General features: G+C 39.3%; 1 protein-coding gene across 1 annotated transcript in view; it reads right to left on the reverse strand.

Moving 5' to 3' along the window:
• Window positions 1–4,384, reverse strand: part of OPRK1 (opioid receptor kappa 1) — a 45,363-nt gene extending 40,979 nt beyond the window's left edge. The window contains exons 1-2 of the mRNA XM_021555698.4: window positions 3,266–4,384; window positions 2,457–2,783 (exon numbers count right to left, since the gene is read on the reverse strand). Of these exons, the coding sequence (XP_021411373.1) occupies window positions 2,457–2,716 (260 nt within the window). The 5' untranslated portion in view covers window positions 2,717–2,783; window positions 3,266–4,384. The remainder of the gene's footprint in view (window positions 1–2,456; window positions 2,784–3,265) is intronic.
• Window positions 4,385–20,799: the final 16,415 nt, after the last annotated feature.

Here is a 20,799-nt window from a genome sequence, read left to right on the forward strand (position 1 = left end):
CTCCATGCACAAGCTGCTGAGCTGCTGACTCACTGGTGTCCATGAGCTTCTTTAGCAGCCCTTATGCAGAAGTGGCAAAACCAGTCCTGTAGTGGTATTAAAGCAAAGAATTGGCCAAGGCCTGCTGATACTACAGGCTATGGCTGAATTTGAGCCTGTCTCTGAGGCATTTCAATATTCTCAAGTCTCCTAAATCTACCAGAGTATTGACATTTCAACACTTTGATTGAAAGTCTTAGAACACAGGGAAGTCCCTTTTTTTTGTGACCCAAAAATTGACCTAAAATGACCAAAAGGATATGGAGTCATGCCTGCCTTGCCTGCCTGTCCAGAGGGGGTTAGGAGGAGGAGAGCAGATCTGGAATTCTGAGTTGAGAAGCAGCAGCAAAGGGCCTCAGACAAAGCCTGTACTCAGCTGGAAGGTAAAAAAGAGCCTCAGTATAACCCCATCCCACTTAGAGTTGTGGCACATGAAGGGAGGGTATTGTGGGATGGCTGGGGGACAGGATCTGCCCCTCCCTTACCATCTTCTTTCACAAACCTCCCATGGACCTTGTCTTTCCTCATAAAAGGACATCACTGCAGGGTGCATTGTTCATGCATTGTGTCCTGAGACACAATCATGCAGAGAGTATATGTGAAGAAAAAGTTAAGGGACATGAAAGGTTTGGAAAGAATGAAGAAAATAAATCTCTTGCACAAACATTTGAAATATTTCAAGACCATAAGAAAATTTAAAACTGTTGGCTTGTGCATGTCTGCACTTCAGCTAATGATTCTATCAGTGTTTAAAGCATTTGCCACACAGAAAACCTAGGAGAGAAATAAAAGGAAAAAAAATAAAATACCAATGGGTGATTTGTCATATTTATTTATTTTTTTACCATGTAATCAAGAGATGGGCCAAGAGAAAATTCAAGGAAAGGCTAATGTAGGAACTAGAAGGAAAGTGAGCAATAGCTATCTAAAGGCTTACAAAAATAGTCTTAGGAGGGTAGCAGAAGGAGAGAAAAAAGCAAATATATATGCACCAGTATAATCCATACATGCTAACTTCTAGAGCTAAGTTTGGATTTATTTCCACTGCCCAGGCCAGTTAATCAGCTGTCTTTGTTACTGATTGATGGCTTAGAAAATCTCGGCCTTTGCAGCTGTGTGACTGTCAAGTATGGAGTCTCTTTTTTTGAAAGAGAAATACAAAAAGAAATTAAATCTCTACCCTGAATGAAGGACAAAAGGGCATGTAGGGGTATAAAAATCACAACATTACAAAACTGGAGCAAACCACTTTTTCTAAACTGACTACAGTCATCTCTTTTTTATTGCACTGAATAGTAATTTTACTTTCATTATTCAAGAGTATTCACCTGATTATAACTCAAATTTTTGAAATACCTCATCAACAGCTTCAGTAGTTCTCATAATTTCCCCTCATAACAAGTCTGACAGTTACTTCATCATTCTGCAATTGCTTGACCCTTATGATGCATCCCTTACAAAAGAGAATTCCTTCCAATACCTCCATTCTTTTCCACGTGCAAGCTGATTTCATTGGAGCAATGAATACTCCATAGTTCTGGGATTTTTGTTTTCCCAGAAACTTTATCAGAATTCAAATAGGCTGTGGAGAAATAGTCCAAAAAGTTGCATGATTTCAGTGCCCTGGATTGTTCATTATTACCCTGCTAAACAGCACTGTCCAAGCATGCTTACAGATTGCAGATGAAAATAACAAAGAGAGAGAGGAAGCACAATGCAAACTAAAATATTCACCAATACACAAGTGTAAGTGCAAGCATAAGTATCAGTGCATTTCACCAAGTGGTTTAGTTTGAAACCTTCACTAACACAGACACAGAGCTTTCTCCTCTTTCCTGAAAAACAGTGGAAAAGATATTTCAGCACTTTCTTAACTTTTTTTCAATTCAACACCAACAACTGGAGTTAAACACTGCTGAACAGAGAAAAAGCATCCCTTGCTTTACATTAAGCTGTTCTTTATAATTTCCTGGCTTTCCCTCCTCTCTTGTTAAAGAAAACATTAGGTGCCCAGGCAGAGATATATCAGTGTCCACATGACACATCAGCTGTCCCTCGGGGTCTCCTTACAATAGAAATAAAAGCTGCCTTGTAGAAGTTTCCTTCTTTCACTCGAGCTGTTTTCCCTCGGATGCCAGCAGCGTCTCATCCCTAGAGGGCAGCCAATGAACACAGCTCCAGGCACAAGCGCTTTCTCTCAGGCTGCAGGATTTATCACATTTAACCAGCTTGTCCCTTCTGTCTCTAACACAGGTGCAGGAAAACCACTGTGACTGACAAACTTTGGGTCATTTCAGTTGCTTTTTTCCAGCTCCTCACGGTAGGGGTATGGAAGCATAATCCACCCCCTCCCCCACCCCACCAAACTTAGGGACAGTCTTTTGCACCTCTTCCAACCGGTACCCAAAACCTCTTACCTTATGATGACAAACATGACCAGGGAGTTTCCCACCAAGCCGACAACGAAGACCACCGAGTAGACAGCAGTGATGATGATGGGAATGGCGGGGGAGATGCTGGTGTGGTTGTGCTGGCCGTCCCCAAAGACCCCAGTGGCATTGCTGTCATAGTCTGCCCAGCCCGGGAGCCAGCTGCTGCTGGTGCTGGGCGGCCGGCAGGGCCCTGGGGAGCAGGTGGAGTCTGGCTCCTCACGGAAAATCTGTATGGGGGCATCCATAGGGGTACAGTCCCCAGGAGGGAGGGAGGGAGACCAGGAGGGGTGCACACAGCAGGAAGCAAGTATGCTGGAAAGAGGGAAGAGAGAGAAAGAAAGTATTTTTACAGACACAGAACATTAAGACCTCTGAAACTTTTATGTGTTAAGGGGAGCTCTGCTATGATGGGGACTGTAATTTGCCAAGCAGAGTTTTAAATAAATCACATTCATATTAAATGATTTCAAGTTTTACATCTTGCTATGTAATGCTGCTTCTCCAAGTGCACAAGGAAAGTTTTCCTCTACTTTCAAAGGTTGCATAGAGAAACAAACCAGATGGGAACAGCTCAGATCCACTCCCACACTTTAACCCTGTCTTTCCCATCTTCCATATTTTAAGTCAAACTCTATCCTAACAAGGGCTCCTCATTGCCTAAGCTCTGCTATAAAGGGGAAGGAGACAGAGAAACCACAACCTCTGTGCATCTGCTTTATCATCCTGCCCTGAGTTATTTTTCCCTGATCCCATACCTGCTTTCATAGAAAAGACACATTAATGACAAAAAATACCTTTCAGTCCAGGAAAAGAAGCGGAGTCCTCAAACAGGTGCTCTTTTGCGGGAAAGGAAAAGAATAAAGCCGCTGCGCTTGGCTCCTGGGAGTGCCACTGACCACCTAGGACTTTTGAGTGTGAGGCAGCTGCGCCCTCAGAGAGGCGTGCTGGCAGCAGAGCCGGCTCCAGGCTGGAGCCGCACCGTGCAGCGGCAGCTGCTGCTGTTCCAGCTCCCACCACTTCGCCTTTTCTCTCTCAGGCTCCCTCTGCCTCCCTCTCGCTCTGCCAGGGCTCCGGCAGCGCTCTGCACTGATGCACACGTTCTCCACTGTCTCTGTCCCCGCAGCTCAGACGCTCACATGACTTCTTTCTAAACACTGAGATGCAGATAAATTTTTTAAAAAGCAAGAAATAAGTTCTGTTATGAACGAATGCTTATTTTAATACACTTCTCCAAGTTTTCTTTCCTCAATTCTCCTACACTCCCAGGCCTCAAGAAATAATCTGCTTTGCTTTATTGAATCCCACAGAATTTCAGACTAGTAGACACTGAATAAAAGAGGAATTTTAAGTTTAGATATCTTGCCTGGTCCATCAGCTCTTTCATACCTTGACTCCACAACTGTGTGTCCAAAATATTTCTCACTGGGTAGCTGTGCCCCTGTTCCTTTGCACCTGCAACTCCAAAGTCAGAAGCTGGCTACCAAAGAAAAGAGGGGCACCCTAATTACTGTACAGATTTTTTCAATCTGTCCCAGACCATGTGAGAAGCCCAGAATTCCCTGTAGCACTTCATTCTCCCAGCTGCAGCCAGAAATGGGGAAGCGGTGTGTACAGAAATCACATCCCTCAGAGCTTATCCCTAATATACTCTCTCAAGCAGGAGCTGTCAAGGCACCAATATGTGTGTTCTTTAACTTACACACAGACCTTGAAATCCCCACCAGAACTCTCTATAAATGGCAAATTGGAAGAGAAGAAGCAAGACCCTGAGTTATTCCTAGTTCTTTGGAAGAGGCTGGGAACAGCCAGACTGGCTGCATCTCAAAGTGTGCAGCAGAAAAACCAGTCTCTGGAGAAAGACAGAAGCTGTGGGTTTCCTTCAAGCTTTTCAGTCTTGAAACTTTACTTCACACTCCTTCTTGTTGAGTGTCTGTGATAGATTGAGTTTTCTATTCTAAACCAATTTTCTTTCTAAACCTATAATCAAGAGACTAAATTATGTCAGCTGAGTGAGAAATCATGTAGGAGGCTTAAAAGGTACAGAACCCCCCCTCTCTTAGAGGAAAAGGCTTGTTCAAATGTGATAATGGCTTTGACTCTGGTCACTGTTTTCTCTAGAACTTCAGTAACTTCTCATGATCATGTGTATAGAGCTGTCTAAAAGTTTCACTTTTAATGGCGATGAATAAAAATGCAAAATAACTAATGCGTGACAGAAATGTCCCTGCAACAGGGACACAAATCTAAGAAGTAATCATTTTTTTGAAGATGAAGTAGATGCTAACATAAAATGTACTCCAATTCTGGCTTTATCCTCTGCAATCCATGGTCTCCTGCCCATGTACTGAAGGAAGCTACTGTTGCTGTGTCATCTCATAAATAATTTTACTGTCGATTTTCAACTTCTTATTAGCATCTTCCCCAGAATTTTCCACATTCTGCAATTAAAATATACAGGACAGATTTAAAATAGCAATGTTTCAGCACACATTGATAATTTAGCTCTTATGAGCAATCATTTTGTCACTCTGCAATTGCTACAGGTGGATCCAAAACTTCTATATGCGGAAGGAAACTTATTATTGCTCTGAGTAAATCTACAGCACAGATAATACAAAAAAGTAAGATAAATAGCAAACTCTCAGCTTTTTGAAGCACCAATGATTGGACAGTAATCTGCTCATTCTCTAAGTAAATTCTGTGCTGAAACTCTCCATGGATCTTAGAGTTAGCACCAAAAAAAGATGTGCTTACAGTTATAGTCACTGGCCCTTCATGGAGTTTGCCATGTAACTACATGGGACTGGAAGGAGGTGGAGTTTGACCACAACACTACAAATCACAGGTTGAGACAGAGGCAATGTTTAACTTGCTGTATGCTTTTTGTTTATGTGTGTTCCATGTTGGAGACCCAGTTTTGGCTCCTGGTTGCTGTAGGACCTTGTGAAACAGTAGAAAGAAAGTACTTAGCTAAGTTGTTGGGTTGTCTTCTGAAAGTCAAATCAAAATCATATGCACTGTTAAAAAATAATATTTTCCTTTCTTGCGTTGGCTTTGCAAATGAAAACCTGAATATCAGGATTATCAGCAACAACTGGTGTCGCTGCAGGTACCAGGAACAACCGCCACAATATAGAAAGGAAAATTAAAGGCAGAGGGGGAACAAGTGTGCATCCTCCTCTCCTTCAACACCTGCCTGCACAGTGCCTCTGCACCCTTCCCAGCAGTCCTGTGGAAAAGGGCAGAGTCTCCCGGAGTCCTGGGCAGAGAAAGGCAGGGTGACCTAACCCAGACTGCCCACACACCAATGCCAGAAACCCCTGTTCCCTCTAAGGGCTTACATCAGACAAAAGGCCCTCCTTTCAAAGGAAAGTAAGGAAATATTTAGAGAAGAAAGACAGCATAAAAAAACCCATTGTCTCACTGCTCAGCTGCCATTTTCCTCCAGTAATGTTCTTAGAAACACGTGGCTTGCATGCTCCCCAACTTTTTGCTGTAATACTTTAGACCCGATAGTGTTCACCTTACTGGACTTTGGGAAACACAACAGAAACCACTTGGACTTTTAAAATTAAGAATATAAAGCTATATATCAAAATCCATAATTATAGAAAATTATTTAAGTTATAAATTCCAGCTCTCAAAGTGAAAAAAATATCACATTCAGTTGCCTGATACCTAGGAACTACAACATGTGCATTTACACAAATTTTTACTTTCTCCAGGCTCTCTACCTCAATCAAAAATCAGCTACACAATATTGCTTAATGTAAGTGGAAGGGAAAACATAAACTGGGAATTTTGTATTCTTTTACCATCCTAGTGAAATTATTTGAATGAATAAGAAACCTGGGGGGAGGGAAATATGTGATATTTAACAATAGCAGGTAGGAAGAGCTTCAGCACTGTCTTTTTTCTTACCAAAAGCTAAAAGGCTGCCCCCATCAGCACAGTGTTTTAAAACCTTAAAGATGTGGTGGGACATTAATTCAGCCCTGACTCAGAGGTAAGAATGAACCACCTTGAATCACAGGCATGACTCTATGCAGCACTGTGCCATCTGCTCAGTGTGCTGCAGCACAGACCCAGCTCCATCACCTCAGCACACTCAGGCTTTGAGTGAAAGCTGTTAAGTTCCTGACATTGTTTTCTAGAAAACCATGACACTTTATGGGTTTCAGTCAAATGCACAGGTAGGGCAGACCTCAAGGTTCAGCCATGAACTGTAATGCTGGACACTTTGGAACAGATCATTTCCAGAGATCATCTCCTATTTTAGAGGCTGGAGAAGAGAACACATGAGTTAAGTGGAGCACACTATCAAGATGCTTCTTCAGCTAATATTTGTTTTTACTACACGATTAACCAAAGGTTACAATGCTAGTGAGCCTGTGTAAAGGTAGGAGATGCTGGAAACACTTTCTGGTGGCTCCAGTTGCCAAGGAAACAAAGTTCTCTTGTCTCTCTGCATCCACAAATGTTAGCTCTCTGTGTGAACACAGCTTCTGGGAGATGGTGTGTTCTATGCTCTTCAAAAGACCTGCAAGAGAGGGGAACAGGCAAAAGAGAGATGAGAAAGTATATGCAATGCTACTCAAACAGCTTTTGTACACATTTTTTGCTCACAGCAGACTAAACATTCATCATGAAATTTGTGCTTTGCTTTTACTTGTCAATAACAGAAGTTCATGTTACATATAGAAATAAATTACTGGTACAGACCTCCACTGTGACCTTCAGACACCAGCCCAATAAAGTGCTGAGCACTGGGATAGCTTCTGTCCCAAGGCAAGTCCTCCTTCCACAGAAAAGTCCCTGGGTGGTCATGGAGAGACCAGCCATGCTCAAACCGCCAGCTGCAGGGAGGGACTGGAGCAGGTGTCGAAAGGTTTCTGACTCTAGGACTTTAAAAACAAGGGGAGTTACACAGAGAAGAGCTAACTGACAGAGCAGAGCTCAGTGGCTGGGTTTAAGGAGTTCAGAAAACCCCAGCAGGAGATCATCTGCCTTGTTCTGCTGTCACCCTGCCTCCCCCCAGCAGCCCTTCTGTCCACAGCTGGCCATGGCACTCATGCCAGGTCCCTGGATCAGAGGCAGAATTGTCAAAACAGGTCACCACTTTGCCATCTTCCCTGCATTTCATTTCATCAAGATCCTCAGCTGGAAGTTTTATAACTTCTCACTTTTATGTAACAGGCTAAAGCTCTGACTCCAGAGGAAACAGAAGGATGATTAAAGCCCATAAATTTGAGCTACAGAACAACTTTTAAGACTTCTCTTTAAAGAGAAAATTGTGGTATTCTTCAGATATCTATATAAAGATACATATATCTGATCTACAGGCCACCTCACCTGAGACAAATTTTTTATCAAAAAAAAAAAAAAAAAAACACACAAACCAAGCAAACAAATAGAAGCAATGACAGAACAAAACAATTACATCTCTCTATTATTTACAACTACTTCTGTGGGCATTAACATTCAACCATCTTTCACAGCAAGTTGACTTCCCAACATGTGGAAGCACAGCTCTGTTGGTAAGTGGTTACACAGTTCCAGAGAGGGAAAGGGGATCAGCTAACAAAACCTGAACTTCCCTCCAACTTTGGTTCTGAGACAGGAGATGATAATGAGATTCAAAAATTTATGGGAATAAATAAAATCCACTTTAAGATTAGCCTGGTCGTTTCTTTTTAGGATGATCCCAGTGGATTGTGTGGAAAAAATACCGACTTTTCCCCAAAGAGCTCAAGATCCTGCAGAATCTTTACCTTTTTAACAAGAAAAGGAGGATGATTCATTTCCAGGAAGGGTAAGAACTCTGTTGATTATATGCCAATGATACCTAAATCTTAATCTTCTTTGTTTCATACTTAGAATGGTTTGTTGACTTATTCTAGTGCCTGCCAGAAGAGTGAAAAATGATGTAGCTGAAAGAAGAGAAAAGTGAATTTTTCATACAGCCCCTAAACCTTGCCCGTCCCACCTCCTCTACCTCCTGTTTTTGGGACCTTCATTTGTACATAATTAATGGCTTAAAGACAAGTATTGTGATGGAAGATGGGTGAATTTAGCTCTCTGAGTAAGAGTTGTGACTGCACCAGCTGACTAGTACATTCTCTGCTGTCTCGGGGACAGAGTGGCTGCTGACTCCAAGATGGGGGAACTTAGTCGTTCCCCCTTCCCTTTTTTCAGCTAATCAAGTCCTTTTAGTAACTCACTGAACATTACAGAGAACTTGGAACTGCGGAACAGTGCAGTAACAGTGATGCTAAGAGTGGGGAGTATCAAGTAAAAGATGGTGTGGATGCCACAGTTTTCCTCAGTACAGGAGGACTGATCTTACTTAAACATGTACCAGTAAAGCTTCCAAAAGATGCCCTCAAATTCTTAAATTTGTTTGGGTTTATTTAAGTCACACTGAACAAAGGACTAAAAACTGGCAAGCTCAAACTCTAAGTCAAGGGTTGGGGTGAAGGCCAAAATTTGTCAAACTGCCCAGAAAGCCCATTTAGCCACAGCACACCCACAAAGAATACATGTGGCCTGTACATGATGGGGGATGAGCCCCAGTGAGGCTCCCAGCAGTGGGACTGAGGTAGCTTTGCACAGCCAGCTTCCCCACTACTCTGCCTGGTTATTTTTCATAGAATATATTTCATAGAATTTCACAGAATTTGATTAAGGGTGGGAAAGACCTGTAAGATTATGCATTCCAACAGGTAACTGAGCTTTGCCAAGCCTATCATTAAACTATGTACCCGGGTGCCACATCTACATGCTTTTATAAATACTTCCAGGGATAGTGGCCCCACCACTTCTCTGTGAAGTCTGTTCCAGTGTCTGATAACCCTTTAGAAATTTTTCCTAATATCCAATCTAAACCTCCCCTTGTGCAGCTTGAGGACATTTCCTTGGGTTCTGCATTTGTTACCTGGGAGAAGATACTGACTCCCACCTGGCTACAGCCTTATTTTGGGTAGTAGTAGGGAATGATAAGGTCTCCTGTGAGCCTTCTTTTCTCCAGGCTTAACAACCCCTCAGCTACTTCATCACTTCCACTGCCCTTCTCTGGATATTCTCCAGCCACTCAGAGTCTTTATTTCAGCAAGGGGCCCAAAACTGCATGCAGGATTCCAAGTGTGGCCTTACCAGTGCCAAGTCCAGAGGACAATCCCTGCCCTCGTCCTGCTGGTTCCCATTGCTGATCCAAGCCAAGGATGCCATTGACCTTCTTTTCCACCTGGGCACAGTCTGGCTTGCATTCAGCCAGCTTTCAACCAGCATCCCCAGGTCATTTTCTGCTAGGCAGTTTCCTAGGCACTTGTCCCCAAGCCTTTAGCACTGCCTGAGGTTGTTGCGACTCGAATGCAGAATCCAGCACTTCACTTTTTTGAACCTCAGGCAATTGGCCTCAGCTCATGGATCCAGCCTGTCTGGATCCCTCTGCAGGGCATTCCTACCCTCCAGCAGACCAACCCTCCTGTCCACTTTGGTATCGGCTGCAAACTGACAGAGGGGACTCAATCCCCTCTTCCACATCACTGATAAAGGTATTGAACAGGAATGTTCCCAAAACTATGCCCTGGGGAACACCACTTGTGACTGGGGACCAGGTAGATGTAATTCACCACCACTCTCTGGGGCTGGCCAGATTTTACTTAGCAAGGAGTAGATTCATTCAAGATGAGCAGCCATGTTCACAACTACCTAGTAGGGTCAAGCAAGGTACATAATTTAAGCCTTTTGCAGTTATGCTTCAACATGTTTGATAAAGTAAAAAATAACATTTAAACTGATGTATATATGTCACAAAGAGAACAAATGGCCATTTTATGCTATCTTGTTTGATGTTAATAAACCGTAGATTACAAAGTGTGAAAATGAATCTGAAAACCCTTGCCAACATTGTCAGCATATGGAAGTGCTCCTTTTGAGACATTTGTTTAAATAAGTGATGCAAGCACAAAATCAGCCTGGGATCAATTTGTCAATTGTTTAAATCTGAACTGTGTGTAAAGCTGGAAAACTCAGGCTCCACTTGGAAAGGTACTTAGTGGGATGCATAAAATACTAAGTCAAATTTTATTGTCATTACTTGCTGTGTGTAGCACTATTAAATTCAGTGATACTGCTCATGGAATAAAAATACTAGGCTAAAAATTTAATTTCTAAAAGACAAGGAGGAGGGGAAGGAAAAGAAAATCAATAGAAGTATAAGAGAAAATTACAAAAGCAACACAGGCTGAACAAAACCTACAGGAGAAAGTGTTGACTAGTGCAACCAAGTGGCATCAAGAAGAAATATCAAGTGAGAAATAACAATTTGGAAGAATAAAGAAAATCATCAAAGACTTAATCATTACACTGAAGTATGACCTGTAGCTGGGTTGTCTTGACCTTTTTTGTGATTTCACCTCTTTTATTGATACAAGTGACTATTATTACAAATTTTCAATGTATCCATAAAGTAAATGGCACCGAGGCAGTCCCTTTTTATTTTAATAAACTAGAATCTCATACCAGCTAATTTTCCAAAGTACCGTTCAATTGTGGTGAAAGAGGATTACTAAATGCTTTAGGTTGGTAAATGCTCTATGTGCCAAAGGATATTTTTAGTACATTTTTAGTACAGAAACAAAAAAATTAGTACATCCTTTGAAGTCTCAAAAATAGAAAGTATTTTATTACCCAATGACTTTATTTTCACTGTTTTAATAGTATGACTTAAGTGAAGACACAAGTGTGTCTTAACTGCCTGAGAGTTCATACTTGCTCTGCTGCACAATGACAGAAACTGCTGCTTTCTACCAGTAGAGAGAGATGGGCAGTCAGGCATCGTACACAGATGGCTGTTAAAGAAAGCGAAATAATCTGAGGCTTGTCCATGAACACTATTGAAGGACAATGTATTAAACATACTTAATAAAAATGCTTAAGTCCTATGACAAAAAAGAAAAAAACAGTCACTGATGAGCTTTAGAAGACATGCATGTAGCTAGTCATGCTCCTGGCATGTAACCCATGGCTTTATTTTCATACTACAGACAGAAATGCTCCTAGAAAATACTCACCTTAGCAGAACTGAATCAGGCTGCCAGTTTCTTATGCAATTTTTAAGAAAATCTGCTTCATAATTAAAACCAATGTCATGCCTAAATTTTACCAGAATGTAAACACTTTTTAAAAGGTGCACCTCTCAGTAATTTTGCACAAAAAAAAAAACAGACAAATTCCCTAAGACTGTTCTGTGATCAGCTGGCAAAACTCTGTCTTGTACAGCAGGTTTTCATCAAGCCAGAAAAAACCAGGTTGCCCAGAGAGATGATAAATTCCCCATCCCTGAAAACATTCAAGTTCAGGATGGACAAGGTTCTGAGTACTCTGATCTAGTTCAGAATGTCCTTGCTTATTGCAGGGCTAGATGACCTTTAAAAGTCTCTTGAAATCAAAGTATTCTGTGGTTTTAAGATCTGCAAATAACTCATCCCTGAACAAAATAGCCATTTATTTCAATGGCACCTTTTTGCTACCAAAGATGGAAAATGGATGCATTCGCGTTTACAGGGAGATTGATGAAGAGGGAGCTCCAGCAGCTGAGGCTGGCAAATGGCATTTGTGGGCTTGAGCCTTTTCTCTTGGAGCCAGCCCATTCTAGAAAAGCAAGTATTCAGAGACAGACAGATTGCTGCTGTAGACTATTAAGCAAATCTCTTGCGATACAGGTGGAGAGCCCAGACTCACCTCCTTGCTCCAAACCAGATACTATTACTGCCTTGATCTCCCCCACACTGACCAAATGAGCCTGTTCCACTGTAATGTTTCTAATTTCATCCAGAATATTCATATATAAGTTTCCAATAGTATTTTAAGCTGCAAATTATAGTAATAAAACTTACATATTTCAATGTAAGTGATAAAATCATCTCATTGTATTTTTAGGTGTGAATCTGAGTGTCTTACTTAGCTCGTTCAAATCTGAACTTTCAACTGTTGATTTTGATTTATTTTTACCTTGATTTTACCAAGTGTTTATACAACACTGCATATTTTAAAGTGATGTGGTACTTGTAGAATGTTTGATACACCTCTTAAATTAATGAAGAGTTAGGAAAGTGTCAAAAACTATTCAGACAAGATTTATTTTTTCAGCAAGTCAGCAATAGAGTTAGACAAATGCTGAAACCTTCTCATGATGCCTATCAGTGACCCACAGAGTATTGTTTCATAAACCACAGGGTACATGTCATCTCAGAGGAGTGTTTCAAAGATCACCTTAGACATTTTCAGGGATGAATTCTCATTCCAAGAAATTGAGGCTCTGGCTTATATAGACAGGCCCACTGAGTGCAAAGAATCATGATGAGGTGTTCCTCTTTATATTCTTCATAACAATGAAGGATACCTCTGGCAATTAACTTTCCCTCCATTATCAGGAATGCTTCTAGGTACTGAAGAGAATAAAAGAGACAAAAGCTATTCTACAGGAGAAGCAACACTGAATTTTATATGTAGCCTGGACAACAGAAGAATGAAGCATTTGAGGCTACTGCTCTTGTACCTTTGTTGCCACTGAAACAAAAAATTGAATGATCCTAAGGCTGCTGCAAAGAGTCACATTCCTGGCTTTCTATAGGTGTCATGAGGGGAAAAAGCAGATAATCTCTCCCTATAATTAGATTTTCTCTTCCTTTAATGTCCATGGCAACAAAGTAATGATGTGTCTTTAGAGTTCACGGGCATCCCTGCTGCTGAGCCAAACCCCACAAAAAAAAAATCAGTCCCACTGCTCCTGGAAGCGCTTCATGCAGGCACACCAGGTTTTTATGTGAAGGTCCTCTTTCAGGGATGTTGCCATGGAACCTTCTTAGTAACTCGGCACTGATAAGCCTGTGCTGTGCAATTACCAGCTGGTGGCTTGGCTCAGAGAGCCTCCAGTCCCTTGGCACTGTGATTAATCTGAGACCTGTGATGTGTTTGAGCTGACACTCGTATTGTTAGACCTCCACTCAAACTGCTGGTTTTCCTGGTCACCCATTCTCCCTGCAATTCCTACTCCATAGCTGCTCATTTAATCCATGGTTTAGTATATTTTACCAAATATATATTAGGAAAAAAATCATAAAGAAATAGAGCAAATATTTAATGATCAACTTTTGCAACCCAATTACTATTAAGATGGTGTTAATCATGTGAAATAGTAACCTTGTCTAAATCCTGTGAGCTTTCTACAGGCATCATTTCTGCAGCAACTTATTTCAACAAATTGAACACCAGTTTTATTTATTATTTTGCAGACTATGCTCATGAATATTGTTCTTTTACAGAACACTTGAAAGGGTAAGTAAGACTTCACCATTTCCAGATTAATAATTTTTCCTGGAGAGAAAGTGCACCTGAAAAAGGATCCAGGTTCAACATTTTTGAACCCATGTACCATATATATTCACAGCTACTGCTTTCTTTTTCTCTCTGTGTTTGCCTCATGTTGCTTTAGAGTAATGTACAAATGGATTTTTGGGTACACTACACTTAAACAGTTTGAATTATAATTATGTATCCAGAAGGTAAATGAACTGCACATGATCTTATAATTTCAGTTAGCTTTGTACATCTCTGAGATTTGAAAAAGATCTCTTAAGAAGTATGAATTGATACATGGATCTTCAAAGTGGTGTAGCATTATGATCTTTTAAATACAAATGAGAAATAAGGAAAAGAAAAAATAAGAAAGTATAGAAAGTCATAGAACATAGTATCATTAAAGCTAGAAAAAACTTCTGAGAACTTTAAATCCAACCATTAGCCTAACACTAACCTAACACCAGATCAATCATTAAACCACATCCCTAAGAACCTGATCTACACATTTTTAAAACACTTCCCAAGCTGGTGATTCTACCACTTCCTTGGCAGCCTGTTCCAATGATTTATTTAATTCTGATGCAAATTTATCTATAGGTGCAGCCACCATAGATATGAAATATATCTGCCAAGTTATAATTTTCTCCTCTTGTGGAGGTTTCAATTTTGGGGGCTTTAAAATTCTACTACATTTCAGAAATAGCCCCAAAGTAATTTATTCCACTAAATACTTGACTCCACAGTATTTTTCTACCATAGAATATGAATGTATTTTTGCTTCTAAAATACTATACATGGACATTCGCCTAGAAAAATAATTAAGGTACTAAACCTTTCTCATTATTATTTTTAACAATATTTTTATTGTTATTTTTCAGAATTTTTTTCTTCAACAGGAAAGACATATTTCCTTTACAGTCAAATCTGCTGCAGCTACATTCTGAATACATAACTATTGATCTCTTCACTATGAGATCTAAACTTCATTTTCACTATATACCTATTTGCATTTTGAGACACAGACATATACATGTAAGATAATGCAATGTAAGATAAAATAAGACAGCTTCCCTCATTCAAATTTAGGCTTTTTTATCTTCTGAAGTATCAAATTTGTTCTATCCTGATGAGCTTAGTGATTCTTCCTCAATTTAAAAAAAAATTGTTCTACACCCATCAAGTATTTCATTTAAGCAGCATAAAGACAGTTATATGAAAAGAAAGAAAATCACAGATGGTATTGAACATCTTCTGAGAGTTGTACAGTTTTACCAATACTATCATTCCCCTTTTCATGTAAAGTCAAATTGCCAGTAGTCAAAAATCATCAGACTCTACAAAGACAGGTTATGCCTGACTAACAAGGAAAACAGTTCCAGAATGAATAATATTTGCAAAGCTTGCTTAACCTACCCTGTCCTAAATATATTACCACTGAAAACTGTAAAACCAGAATAAATATTAAGAAAATATGCTTCCTTTGAAAAATGTTCCTAATGGCTTAGATGGCTACAAGTAGTTGGGAGTAAGCCAGTTTGTCAAATCACCAAGTTCAGCAAGATAAGAAAAAGATTGTGGCCCCAACTGCCTTGCCCCACAGCAGCCAAACAGAAAAGCACCACCAGCAATCCCTGGAGAAAAATGAGTGACCTCCACCTACAATAAGCAAAGAAAGTCTTCCCCTGCCCCTTCTCATATTCTCAAGTGAAGGACTATCCCCAGAGGGTTTAAAATCAGCCTTTAAGTTACTGCTGCAGTAGGAGGATGCTCAAATGTTGTCCTCTCTGAGACACAATTTTTCAGTTTTTAGGCACACTTTTAATACTAGATCTGCTTGAATTTTTTTTCTTCATGTTAATTTTCAGCTTTTAGTTTATTGATTTTGAGACAAATTGGTAAAGAAGAAAAGAAAAGGATACACAGAGGGAAAGGACAAAGAAGAATATTATAAGGCTGGGAGGCCGGACAAAGAAAGAGGCAGAGACAAACAAAAGCAGATGGCTGTTTGCCTTCTGCCTTTAGACAAAAACATAATAACTGTAGAAACTACATAGAAAAAAAAAATCATAAGGTAGAGAGAGTCCAGTCTAAGAAAATAGTCTGTGATTATTTTTTAGCTTCTGAACTGAGACAGTAAACATAATTCTGAGCACTTGAATAGTTTTTTTCTACCTGTTCCACTTTAACATTTTTTTCCATAACATTTCCCATCAGCACACAAATCTTTGAATGACATAGAATAAAAGAAGCTGAAAATACAAAGGTTTGAGTGATATCTCTGCATGTTTTTCCACAATAGAGCTACAGAGCAGTAACATTCAGAAGCTTTGATTTTTCTGGCCTGCAGCAAACACAAAACTTAAGGCTCTCCAAGTCAGATTAAGGGGAATTACTAGTGCAGGGGGAATTACTACTGTTACCATTTTACAGTTTATTTTACTGCTCATCCTTTTCTTTGACAAGCCATGTTCAGCAGAGCATCTTCCAAGCTTCCAACATTCAGTCACTATGTTCATGCATTCCTCCATGTTGCCTTTTTACTCCAGAAGTCCCTAGGAAATACCATAAAATTACTTATTTTCCATGGAATTGAAAGGTGGATGTGAAAATTAACCTCCTTTGCAATCACATTCTTTAAGCTTGTTTTTTAAAAATGCTTTGAAGTTAATCACCCAAATAAATTGAAGCTAGACTTGGGAAAAAAAAAAAACAGATTGTCTGAAGTTCTATGATTTCACTGCTTGATGTCTGCAGGTACTCAGCACTGCAGGTGGTGAGGTCATTCTTTTTTAGACTCTTTTATTACCTGCTGTTCTGTAGTCTGATATAGAGAACCTTCTAGAGCCACGAGAGCAGACTCAGGCAGGCCCATCAGCTGATAAATATTTGTTGCCTTCACCTCCACCACTGTGAAATTAACTTCTATTTTTGGAATCCAAAAAACAAAAGATGTGTTCAAAACAGCAGGAAATCTACCCTGGGTTGAAGTCTTATTCCCCATTTCTCTGCCTTTGCATTCTAGTCTTTCCCCTTCAAAATCCTGTAGTCTTTGATCCAAGAATGTATTTACAGAAAAAAAGGAGACACTATCTCACAAACCACTTTGATACTTCCGATAGGACTAGTTGTAAATCTGAGGAAATAAAAGCTAAACTAAAAATAGAGGGAAAATCCTGAGCATTTTCCAGAATAATTACAGAATAACAATCACTGATTTCTTCATCATTATGACTGCATCTGACATTTACAGTGTTTATGGCTTTTAGAAAACATAGTAAAGTAAATTTTGGGTGCAGGAAAGATGGAATTTTTGTACACTGAATTCTTCCTAGCTGCAGATTTCTGTTTAGTTCTTATGTGGAAAACTTCGCATGTGCTTTTGTAAGAAAAATTTGTTGAGCTGCCTCTTTGCTGTTAAATAATTTAAAAAGCCTACTTGAAAGAACAGTTATGTTTTCATGTGAGTGCTTCTAATTAAACCTACATAAAACTACCACAAATAAGTGTCTAAGAAAAATAATAGTAATTTAGTATGAAAGCAGTTTTTCAAACTGGTTTTGATTATGAACATAATTAAATAAAGTATTTAATATTTGAAAGGGTCATGAAGGAGGGATATCAAGAGGCATATTTAATTTTAGAGAAAATATACAAGTAACAAATACTGGTTTTGCTATGACACCAACACAATCTTCATGGCTACTCTGGAATGCAAAGCTATAATCTAACATAATTGTCTACATAGTTTACATACAGTCTATCTAGTTTGTATACATTTTATCTAGTTTAAATATGTTTTGCAGAGATTACATTCTTTCAGTCTAGAGAAAAATGTAGAAGAATATGTTGTTTCTGAAGTTAATCAGTGTGCTATTCCCAGAGAACCACTCAATCCAGACTTAGAGACACTAAAAGATTGTCAAAAATGCACTGTTCCTAGTGGACAAGTGGTGCTCAAACTGGCATTTGGAAAACACAAATTTATGAAACACTTCATCGTATAGTACATTTCTAAGTGTACTTGGTTAGAAGAAATTATGTGTACATCAATTCTGTTGGTTTCTACTTTCCTGATATAAATAATAAAATAGTGCACTGTGCCCCAGTGCTAACCTAAAGCAAGCCAGGTCAGTGATCATCATGGAGACTTTTAAGAACCATAAATGCTTAAAAAATAAAGTCAGCTGTCCTAGAAGTACTTGAATAATTCCTGTGCTTTTTTAAACCCTCTTCTTTAGCCTCTGCCTCTTATGGGGCTCCTCATGTTCCCTCTCTTTGCCATCCAACCACTCAACTTTACCAAATGTAACTCATTAATTAAGTACTTTTGATAAATCCTTTAACAAACTGGGTTAAAATTGGTCAATAACTTTAAAAGCCATTAAAAGAAACAGAAAGAAAGATACAGGTGACATTTAGTTTTCTTAATTTTGTCAAAAAACTAGTGATGCAGTTTGATACCTACTGAACTGTAGGCACTCTGTACATAGCACAAGATCACTAAAACTGACCAGGTTCCTAAGGCTGGAAGATCAAAAGATAGGATTCTGAAAACATTGTTATCTCACCCTCCAGTCCCATGAAGCTGAGGTTTTTTATAAGTAGGGACCAGCCTCAGTGAAATTAAAGATGCATAGAAATTTCTCCTCTTTCAGGACAAAATTTTGTGCATAAAAATGAGTACCTATAGTGGAATGCATTGGAGATCTGGGTTGTAACAACAGCAGAAGGAAGGAATGATGTTCCATGAATGACTGTGTAGTCTATTTTACATATATAAATGTGAAAAAAAAATAAAAAAAATAAAACCAACAAACAGAATAAAAACTTTGAACTCCTTACAAGGAAAAATGCTGACAAAAAATAAGTCTATGTGACAACAAGTCCATAAAGAATTTTTTTGCAAGATATGTACCTGTTAGGGCAGGGTCAAAGGAGAATCAATAAAATTATCAGAGGACTGGAACATTGAATTTATGAAGAAAGTCTGAGAGGGTTGGAGTATTTCAGTCTGGAGAAGAAAAGGCTCTAAGGAGATTTCACTGTGGCATTTCCATGCTTGAAGGAGGCTTATAAGAAAGGCAGAGAAAGACTTTACAGCAGAGCCTATAAAGACAATATAAAGGCAAACAGTTTTAAACTGAGAGTAGGTTTAAACTGGAAGGAATTTCTTACGGTAGGAGTGGTAAGACCCTGGAACAAGTTGCCCAGAGAAGCTGTGGATGACCCATTGCTGGAAGTGTTCAAGGCCAGGTTGGACAGGGCTTTGAGCAATCTAGTCTAGCAAAGGGTGTCCCTGCCACACACAGTAAGAGGTTTTGACTAGGTGATCTTTAGAGATGCCTTCCAACACAAACCATTCTATAATTCTAAAATCCTATAATTGTTATCCTTTCTAAGTGTAGTTTAATAATGAAACCTAGTTGTTCAATAAAAATCAAAAATATTATCCAAGTTTTATAAGATTAAAACTTGTAATCAGGAAAGATCAGTGTAAAGAACAACTCATTTAGAAAAATCAATTTCCAGAAGAAAGGAAGAAAACCACAAGTATTATTCATAAAAATTGAAGTATTTATCAAGAAGAGAGGTGTTTCCGTACCCAAGCCCCATTTGTGGTTACTACAGAAAGAGCTCTTCTCCTCAGCTATTGCACCTACATTGAAATAAGGCAAGGGCATTGAAGAACAACCAATACACACTTCACGAAGAAACAGAGATGTTGACTCAGGGTAGAAAGGTCAACATTAGGCAGAAAACAAGCATTAAGTACAGAAAATACCAGAGGTTTAGAAATAAATGCATTATTTTCTTCCAGAAGAAGATTGCTTAACAGGAGCAGGAAGTACAGTGATAGTGATAAGAATACTTTTGGTCTCTGCAGTACAGGAATAAGTGATGGTTTAGGACACATAGCTGAGTGATTTGAAATAGATGAGAAAGCAGAATGAGAAGCCTTTCCTCCATTTTAAACACAGGAAATTATCACACAAACATTTCTAGGGACAAAACTTTCATTTAAGTAAAAGCAACTACTAGGATATATATCTGCTTGAACATCTATCAACTAATTTCCCTGTCAGTTTCTTATTTGGACTAACATTTAAGCTACCAATGAAAGAAGTTGAATTTGAAGAGGCTACCACCCTTCGAAAAGCATGTTGCATTACTAATTATCTACTAGCTGGATTAACACTTACAAAGTTCGTGGTTTGCTTAAAAGCTGCATGTGGAAACCAAGGAGGTAGATTAAAAAATTTATTTTGGCTACAGATTAAAATTACTTACATTGACAAAGCCTGAATAAATGAGTCAAAAGTGTCACTGCTCACGTACAAGGATACATTGTCCATTTGTGACACTCAACAATTCACAGAGAAACAAAATATGTGAAATGCTGCTCCATTTATTGATGGAGCAGAAAATGTGGTTTTTTACTAACAAGCTAACACGGCACAATTTTGGGGAGGGTCAGGAAGTATCTCCTGTTCTTCACCTGGACTTACTGCTTTAGGAAGAGCAAATTTTCTGCAATTTGGTCATACACATGTCTGGACCAAAAAAACCCAAGAGGCTCCTGCACCTTCTTTACCTTATTGCTTGTTCCCTCTCTGCATCCACTGGGATTATAGTGTTTGGGATGGGGATGAGAAGACAATGACTGAGAGAAGTGTGAATTCATTTTTTCATGTAGCTTTTTGCCATCAGTGTTGGAGGATTGTGCTGTTGCACTGGAATCCCAGAGGATGCAAAGTTGTTTCATCCTAAGTAAAGGCTGATGAGGAAGGGTTAAAGCAGGTAGCCATTCTGCTGTCATGAAAGTAGCTGAAATTCATAACCAAAATATGATATGTCTTTGGCACCCACTTAGCATACAGCAACCATTTGCATTTGCATCCATTTTATCCAGTCACAGCCCATTTAAAATCCCAATTTTGGCTATGTTAAAAATTATGCAGTTATC

Source organism: Lonchura striata, chromosome 2 (genome assembly GCF_050655825.1).
Source record: "Lonchura striata isolate lonStrDom1 chromosome 2, ASM5065582v1, whole genome shotgun sequence".
In the NCBI taxonomy this organism is placed as follows: domain Eukaryota; kingdom Metazoa; phylum Chordata; class Aves; order Passeriformes; family Estrildidae; genus Lonchura; species Lonchura striata.